The 9412-nt window shown below is 33.3% G+C and overlaps 2 protein-coding genes across 2 annotated transcripts in view; both read right to left on the reverse strand.

Annotated features, from left to right (window-relative positions):
- LOC108363804 (juvenile hormone epoxide hydrolase 2-like) overlaps positions 1-5564 on the reverse strand; it is a 9177-nt gene extending 3613 nt beyond the window's left edge. Inside the window, exons 1-2 of the mRNA XM_017617292.1 lie at positions 5208-5564; positions 4071-4270 (exon numbers count right to left, since the gene is read on the reverse strand). Coding sequence (XP_017472781.1) covers positions 4071-4270; positions 5208-5393 — 386 coding nt within the window. The 5' untranslated portion in view covers positions 5394-5564. The remainder of the gene's footprint in view (positions 1-4070; positions 4271-5207) is intronic.
- Positions 5565-8241: 2677 nt separating this feature from the next.
- Positions 8242-9200, reverse strand: LOC108363803 (juvenile hormone epoxide hydrolase 1-like). The gene has a single exon (XM_017617291.1). It carries the CDS (start codon positions 8968-8970, stop codon positions 8476-8478), a length of 495 nt encoding a protein of 164 aa, XP_017472780.1. The 5' UTR covers positions 8971-9200; the 3' UTR covers positions 8242-8475.
- Positions 9201-9412: the final 212 nt, after the last annotated feature.

Below are 9412 nucleotides of genomic sequence, written 5' to 3' on the forward strand. Positions count from 1 at the left end.
CTTTCAAATGTTGAATATCCATCAACACCACAGCACGCGATTTGTACGGCTAAACATGTACTTTGTATGAATGCCTGTGTTTTCACCGCTCTCAGAGCGGCGCTCTGCATGCTTGGGGTGCGTATGTACAGTCATATATATACTCAGATGTGAACAGTCAAATACGCGCGTAATAAATTTTGTATGAAAATATTATTTTTAAATACGAACGTTTTTAAAAGATAATCAAATATAAAGTATTCATTTTTACTATGCATTATTTCCCTCAGTGTAACAGAAGTGCTTATCATAATTATACGACACTCACTTATTGATAAGTTTTGACCATTTTTTTTTAGTACTTATCTAATTTTTTCCATTTCATTTCATTCATTTATATTACCTTCTTATAAAAACACAGTTCATTCTTTAGCAAAAAACATGTAAATCCAAGTGGTCTTTATTTGACCAGAGCTGAATGGGCTATAAATCCACACAGCCAATTATTTTCTGAAAGCACTGAATTAAAAGTGTAAAATTTTGTTGAAACTTTTAGTTTTTTTTATTTTATTTTTTTTGTAGGAATTTTGAGACATGGTTTACTTATATGTATTTTTTTTTTCTTATAAAATGAAATCTATACATATAACCAAATTGTAACAGGCCGATGTCTGTACATTATTATTTATTATTTTTTATTATAGCAATAGAATCCAGATCAACGATTTTTAGAATTTTTTTCTTTCTATCTGTGTGTTTGTGCACGCATCACTCGAAACCGAATGCATGAAATTGAATACGGTTTTCACCGATGTTTTATTAGAGATCTCACTTGAAATATAGCAGGAAAGAATTAGAGAGTTGCTACCTCTTTGCAAATTGCAGTTTAAGTAAATTTTTAAGATAAAATAAATATTGCAGTATGGCTGTCAAAAGAAAGAGGTTTACTAGGGCTTATAGCCCTAATTTTGTTGCTAAGATAAATTGAATATTATTGCAATATAAGTATAAAACTGAAGAGGTATAGGAAAGTTTACTGCCGAAAATGTGTTTGAGGAAGGTTGCCAACTGTTTGAAAAATTTTTTTGAATTAAAGTGATTGAAATACAAGAAATATTATAATACGCGTATCAAACAACAAAAAAATGCGGTTTAAGGCGCAGTGAAGCACGCCGAGTATTTCCTAGTCAAATAATTAAAATCTATAGTTAAAATTTGTCAATATGTGAGTGTCAGATAGTTATGGTAAGCACTATATGCTCAAAATATTCGGCGTTATCGTGCCAATTTAAAACTGAAAGCAAATTTAAAAGATACTGTGGAAGTAAACATATTCTGGTATGACATTTATGAACCTCGTTTTGCTTGCTATAGCCAAAAACTGAAAATTTGGAAAAGTACTTGTGAAATAAATTACCCGTTTGTATTGAAATTAAATTTAAGCAAACATTTTCCTTTGGTGAATGTACTTTCTATTCTATTTGCTTGCTCTCTTGGTATCTTGAGGGACAAACCTAGAAATTTGACAAGGACGCGTAAGCTTCTCCTCGAAGGCCATTTTTCCTTCGAACCCGTCTCAGAGGAAGCGCACGATTTGAAGACCGGGGATTGTGGTAGCGCCTAGAGTAACCTGCTGGATAAGAATTGCCTCGATCTGCAACATATGTGCATACTTTTTCAAGCCTTTTAAGACAGAAGAATCCGACGGCAGCCATGTCGTATTGTTGGATAGGTAGTTGTGTTCGGGGAGGATATATCCCCAAGGCCTGGAAAGTGGGTAGGGTCAAGTTTAGGTAAGCTATATGGCCTCGCTGCTGAGATGATTTACTTGTTATAATAATCCAATAAAGGTTTCAGCAGTCCTTATATGATGGAAGGTACCAGAAAAAATTAACTGCACTAGTCGTAGTACGTAAGAATGCTGGCGAAAGGGTTGAAGTTAGACTTGAAGGAACTTGGTGCTTACCTAACTTAGGATTGGAATACTCTACTATTAATGAAGGCTTACACTTGTGATTGTGCGAATTGTCGCGTTGATTCTTTAAACCATTACAAAAAAAAAAAAAAAAAGATTGTATTTATATTTTTGGAGTAAATTTGACTTCTAAATGCTTAATTGCAGTTTCTAACCGAGGGACCTTAATTAGTATCTAAATTAAATTGTGACTGTGAAGCCTATAAGACATGAAGCTGTCCTTTAGAGAGAATCTCTTCTATATGGATAGGGACACAATTTCGATACGATACGATAACATATTGATACTTTTGCCATTCGATACCGATACTTTTTACTCGATAGTTTTAGTACGTTTCTCTTTACATAACGAATACACATAAATACTATATATTGCAAAAAGCAGCCAAATTGGCCCATAAATAAATTAGATGACTTTTTTTTGGCAGACCTTCACCTGGAAACGCCCATAGCAAAGCAATATGGATATTTTTTCGGCTTTAAAGAGCACATACATATGTTTACTACCTTCGGTTGGCATGCGGCGGTGATGTCAATTAACACACTAACCTCTACATAAGCAAACACTCTTATTTAGAACCGGTTTCGAATCGTTTTTTGTTTCGTCTAATTATTTTCACAATAGAAAGCGAAGACGTACTAATAATAGTGACTTGCAAAAATATGTATAAATACCTGGTATAATTTATTCTGATAGCTGATTCCTCTATTTTTAACAAGCTTTTGATTATTTTACATTTTACTGCATCGAAACGTTTTTGTTTTATGTACTCAACAACATTTAAAGCAAACAACATGACAAAGCGAAGATTATTAATACATTGTATGTACCTACATACATATCTAAGTATGTATGTTCCCTGCAGGAAAAAATTATCAATTGATAAATAGTAACCAACTTGTAGTTAGCTTTTTTTGTGGGCTTTCGATAAATAGCTCACTTTTAATTAGCTATGAGTAACTAACTTTAACTGAGTTGGAAAATCATGCAGGAGTCTTGCAAACGTAATCGGGGGTTCCTTTTTCTTTAAAACAGTCTCTATTTAAATATCCTCATACAAATTTTATTTTGAATACACTTTTTTTCTGAACTTCGCAAATACTTTTTCGAATTCAGGACAAACAAAATGAAGAACGAAATTTTATATTATCATTTTGAAGTTGTGTCCAATGGAATTCGAAGAAAGTAAACAAGGGGAAAAATTTTAAAACCATTTTTTTTCGTATTGATATTTTAAGTCTAAAAGTAAATAGTTACAAGTCAGTTGACAGTTGCACCCTGGACTTTNATACATATGTAAGTATGTATGTTCCCTGCAGGAAAAAATTATCAATTGATAAATAGTAACCAAATTGTAGTTAGCTTTTTTGCGGGCTTTCGATGAAAAGCTCAGCTATGACAAACTAACCTAAACTGAGTTATAAAATCATGCAGGAGTCTTGCGGGAGTTCGGCTTACTTTAAAAAAGTTTCTATTTAAATATCCTCATACAAATTTTATTTTGAATACACTTTTTTTCTGAACTTCGCAAATACTTTTTCGAATCAGGACAAACAAAATGAAGATCGAAATTTTATGTTATCATTTTGAAGTTATGTCCAATGGAACTTAAAGAAAATAAACAAGTGAAAAAATTTTAAAACCATTTTTTTTCGTATTGATATTTTATGTCTAAAAGTAAATAGTTACAAGTCAGTTGACAGTTGCACCCTGGACTTTTTCGCGGCCATCGCCGTACAAATATAATTAGTTTTCCTCAAAGCAAATATACAGGTAATAGTGACCTATAGTAACTTCCTAACCAACTTCAAGCTAACTTATATTTAGTTACATTTCCTGCAGGGTAAATTAAAATTGTTATACATATATACATGCATACATATGTATGCCATATAAACAAACTGTACTCACCCCTGAATCTNTTTCGCGGCCATCGCCGTACAAATATAATTAGTTTTCCTCAAAGCAAATATACAGATAATAGTGACCTATAGTAACTTCCTAACCAACTTCAAGCTAACTTATATTTAGTTACATTTCCTGCAGGGTAAATTAAAATTGTTATACATATATACATGCATTCATATGTATGCCATATAAACAAACTGTACTCACCCCTGAATCTGTGTCTCATAATGCGGGAACTGTTTGAGAAAAGTTTCGCGCTCACTCCACTTGGGCAAATAAGTGTCGCGCCAATATTGGACCACATTTTTCAGGTAGTTGGAATTAAAACCGTATTGAAATCCGATGCCTTCCAGGGGCTCATGCAGCGCGAGTGGACGTAACAATTGTGCCTTCAGATCTTCTATTACCTATGAATGCGCGGCAAAATAAAATGCATGCTTCATTAAATTATTTATTTTTATACATACATATATGTAAATTTATACCTATACATTAGGCTGGTCCCAAATACTTTTTTCCCAGCCACACCCCAGAAATGACAAATATCAAACATAAAAAGGCCCGTGTATTTTTTGTTTGTTTTTAAATCGGTTACCTAATATCACCGACACAAAAAAGTGGATCCGGGTTCGGCTCATACAACCTGAAAATTTCGACTAAATTGCGAAAAGATCGAAATTTAATCGAAATTCCAAAGCTCGGCGATTCAAACGGACCTTCGATTCGGATTCAGCGGATTGAAATACATGTCGGTAGTTGAGTCTGATTAAAAGTACACACTACCGCTTTTTTGTATGCCATGCCGGTGTATTTAACCATGACGCCAGGGCTTTGCAGTTTTCCCTATACATATGTATTTATGTATGTAAGTATTTCATATGAGTAGAATTCACTTTTTCGTAGAACTGCTATAAATCGTTAAACATAAATATTTTTTGTTTGCATAAAAATATTTGCCTTCGAATTCTTCAAACAATATAATTATGATGCATATTTAACTTTAAAAATTTTACTAGTTAACTAGTAAAATGTTTGAGTTAAATTTGCATCATAATACTGTTCTTGGACAATTTCTATCAAAAAATATATTTTTTTTGAAATTTTATATTTAGCAAATTTTACAAAATTTTTTTTATTAACCGATTTCAAAATAAAAACATGCGGCTCTCCTTATTTTTCATTTTCTATAAATCTAGGGGTGGTGGCATAAAGAAAATTCCAAAAAGTTTATTTATTTGTGTATTTTTGGACCACCTTAATGTGCATATGCACATAGAGAACATACAGTTGAGAAGCTAACCGACTTCTGTATGTGTGTAGGCTTATACTTATAGCTATTAATACCTTTGGTTCAACGCTTATATCGAATTCCTTAATAGCGGTATTCTCCTTATAATTAGCAGCACTGTCCGGTCCCCAATACTCGGTATCGCTTAAAAATGGTGGTGGCTTTGAACTTAGCAAAACGTGAAATCTATATGCAACAGCAGCTAGGAATACCACAAACAAGAACCGTTTCAAAAATCCCATTTCGAAAACTGCACTTCAGAATAGCACAAAAATAGCAAGATGGAGTAAAAACTTTCCACTTATTTATTTAAATATACAGTAAGAGCATTAAAAAATCCAGACAGTAGAACCAACCGTTCGCAACCGGCAAAGAAGAGCAACTAATCGGTGAGTGCAACAATTTCGATGTGAAACTTGGAAACATGATTGAGCGAATTCGGAAAGCTGTGCAAAAGTGGTGGTGGCATCGCTTATCACTTCTCAGTGAGTTTTAGTGAAACAGCTGTTGATCTACGACGCCTTCAGTGGGGACGGCATGCCAGAAGGCTGAAAGTGAAAAATAATATTTACATATGTATGTATGTATATATGTGCCTCTAATCGCTTTCCGTAAATCAGTAAAACATAACAAATTCCCTTTCATTAGCATTTTTATTTGACATACTCGTATTACATTTGCATTTAATTTATAGCGGTGTAAATATATGGTGCACATACATATGTACATTAGGATGGTCCAAAAACAAGTTAAGTCGGATTTTTAATGCTACCACCGTCTAGGATTTTTCTATACCGGAAAAAACATACCCCTATTTTTTATAACCGAGCACACTTGTGCACAAGGGTATTATGTACCCATAAAACTTGGTACGAGCATTGCTAGGAAGCCATTGCAAAATCATTTCGATTGATACCCATATTGTAATAATTCATTGAAATTATTGAACATTTTGAATTTTACTTTTTAAACCGTTAATTCCTATAATTCAAGTCGAATTTAAATTTTCATACATTTGACGTCCCTGCTATACATATGTTGCTTAGAAATAAAGCTTTTTAAATACTCCTCCGATTAAAACCTAGACTATAATAACTAATTAAACTTATAATATAATTGGATTTGAATTTAGATTTAAAACAGGTGGCAATCCTCATCAAAATCCTCAAAAAATTCTACGTGTTCAAGCTGAACATTTCTAATTTAAATTCGATTTTTAAAACAGGTGGCAACACTCTTCGAAATATTTCCTACTGAAAACCAATTAAATCTCTCTTGTCTGACGTCCATACTGTTATGCATATTCCAATTATCAAATTCCCTTAATTCAAGAGAATTTTGATTTGGCAACCCTTCTACATGTAGTTCAGAACTAAAACCCTTATCAAAAAACCTTTCGATTGAATCCCATATTGTAGTAATTCATTTAAGTTAAATGCATTTAATTTTTAAACGGGTGGCAACTCTTTTAAAGTGTTCTAAATCTTCAATCTGAAGGTTTCTTAGAAATATTTCATTTGACACCCCTATATTAATTTTTTGGATAGCTTGTGAATAATTAATTTAAATTTGGGTTTTTCGAACAGGTGGCACCCTTTCCAAAATACTTTCAAACTACAACTTTTTTACGCCTCTTGTCAACCAAACTGTAATAGAATTTTCAAATAAATAATTCCCTTATTTCAAGCCGAATTTGATGTTTTAAACAGGTAGCAGCCCTCCTCCCTGAGTATGGAATTTATTTCATGCACATATGTATATGTATCTACACCAAGTTCCTGTAATCTATCGAAAATATTTTCTGAGATATGATATGCGGTATGAAAATTCCGTTTGTGTGGGAGGTGCCACGCCCCTCGTATAATTGGAGAATAAATCTATCCTATATTTTAAGTTGGGCTAAATGGCACCAGTGTACAAAATTCAATGGTAATCGGTTGAGTAGTTAAAGCGTGAAAGCGTAACAAATAAACAAACTCACTTTCGGATTTGTAATATTAGTAAGGATTTTTGGAAAATGGGCACGACACCGCCCACTTTTGACTGCATAAGTCATTATTACTTTCTTTAATTTTCTTATACAATCGCACAGTGATATTTGGTCCCCATTTTTTTATTCTTTTGGGTTTGCTAATGTGATGCTTCGGCTATCGAAATATTCCCGACCATTTGCACCTGTTTGTATGATCCGTGTGAAAGTGTTAGTGGACGCAGCGCTCTGAAAAGTAAAAATGTTATGCTTAATTTAAAAAAAACGCCGAAAGCCATAGGCGCTATCGATTTAAATTTTGTAAAATGGGTTTTTCTTCTACAGGTGAGTTCTGTTTAAGTTTTAATTGAAACAATTTTTGGTATATTCAACTGGTTGATAGAAAACAGTTTAACGAAAAAGTAATAAGTCATTTTCTTTATGTTTCAACCACAAAAAATTATATTTATTTTCAGATAATTTTGAACTATGATACTAAATATTGAATCCGCCGTATCCGACATTTTGTTTAAGATGCGATTTTGTATCACGTAATATTGAAAGTTTTTCTAAATATTTTTTTTTTTTAATTATTTTTTTTCTTTTTATCAATTTCTTGTTAGATACACGTAAACATAATATCATCATAATTCAATAGCATTTTTATTTAAGAATTTTAATACAAACTTAAAAAACCTAAAATGAATCAATGTAACGTGAATTTAACAAATATTTTTCAAATTAAACACACATATTTTAACTTCAGGTGCCATATTGAATTGGCCATTTTGCCTTTTGTTTATTTTGATTTAAGATTCGAATTAAGCGACCCCAGAAACTATTATTATTGCTGTTATTATTTTTAACATCAATATTGGCCATATTGATTAGGCCATTTTTTTTTGTTCTTTTGATATCTGATTCAATTTCAGCGACCTCAAAACCCCCTTTAAACCTGAATTCTTATGAATATACTAATTTTTCAAACTGTGGGCACAAAATCGGTATCAAATATCTTTGTGCATTACCATTTTTTCCGAAATCGGAAATAAATTAATATTAACATATGAGGCCGTGAGCGCCAGAGTAGCCCTACTAACAGTTCAAAAAAAGCTGAGATGCACCTTCAAATGCATGCAATACCGCATTTATTTTTTATAGATCTTCTCATATTACTAAACACAATTTTTTTTTGTAGATAGGATCCTCTGGCCCTCATGGCCTCATATATTGTATAGTTTATAAAAATATAATTTTTATTTTATTTTCCCAACAAATTTCAAACAGAAAACTCCAAGTCTGTGCAGGAAAGAGAAAATCTACACACTAACAAGTGATTAGATTACAAAATTTGGCTATAACTTATTGGCGAAAGCTTTTTCGGCAAACTCTACAAAGTCTTGATAGAGTAACATCGGTACTTCCATGGCTGCAAAGTGGCCACCTTCTTTGTGGTATGTGCTATGTATAATATTCTTAAACTTAGCGCTAAGTTCCTGATCCGTTAAATGAGCTAAATCGTACACAAATCGAGCACAACCGGTGGGCGTACTAAGATGAACCGCATCCAGGTTCAAGCCCATTTGCGCCATATTGAATCCTTCCGAATACAAACGCTGCGATGTGGTTATCGAGTTTGTTATATAGTAGATCATAATGTTATCCAAAAGCTCATCCAGCGTGAAACGTTTAGTTAAACCACCATCTTCAAGTTTTCTGTTTTCAGGATTGGTCCAAGTAGAGAACTTCTCTAGAATGTATGCAGCCAAGCCCACGGGGTTCTGCGAGAGCGCGGCGCCAATAGTATCTGGTTTGGTTGCTTGAATATGTAGATAACCGGTCTCTTCCATGCTGAACGTAAACTCTTCGCCCAATGGTTTAAATAAAGCTCTGTATTCGTCTTTTATGAAGTATGACGGCAACAGGTAGCGTACAAATTTATATAACAACGTTAATTGGTGGTTACTAAAGCAAAAATTTGAATGATAACCAAGTACATTTTGAGGTCTCAGAGTGCCTATATGCGATCCGATTATGGAACCCCAATCGCCACCTTATATTAAAAATTTTTCATGTCACAAACGCAGCATCAAATTACGCAAAACCACAGCCATCTGAGCTGGACCGAAGTTAGTCTTTGAGACGCCCTGAATGTGGAGGAAAAAAATTAATTAGAATTTTAAATTACAGATGGTTTCCATGCCGGATATTATTACCTGAGACTAGGTAGGTAAACTAGGTGCTATCACTTCGAAAACGTAGGCGCTCTTGGGGTTCGGTTTCGTAAGCAGC

The sequence above is a fragment of the Rhagoletis zephyria genome, unplaced genomic scaffold (assembly GCF_001687245.7).
Source record: "Rhagoletis zephyria isolate East Lansing unplaced genomic scaffold, Rhagoletis_zephyria_1.1 Rzeph_scaffold_01380, whole genome shotgun sequence".
Classification (NCBI taxonomy): Eukaryota; Metazoa; Arthropoda; class Insecta; order Diptera; family Tephritidae; genus Rhagoletis; species Rhagoletis zephyria.

Coding starts and splice junctions, on each gene's coding strand:
- LOC108363803 (XM_017617291.1), bottom strand. CDS start 8,970: ATGGAAGAGACCGGTTATCTACATATTCAAGCAACCAAACCAGATACT.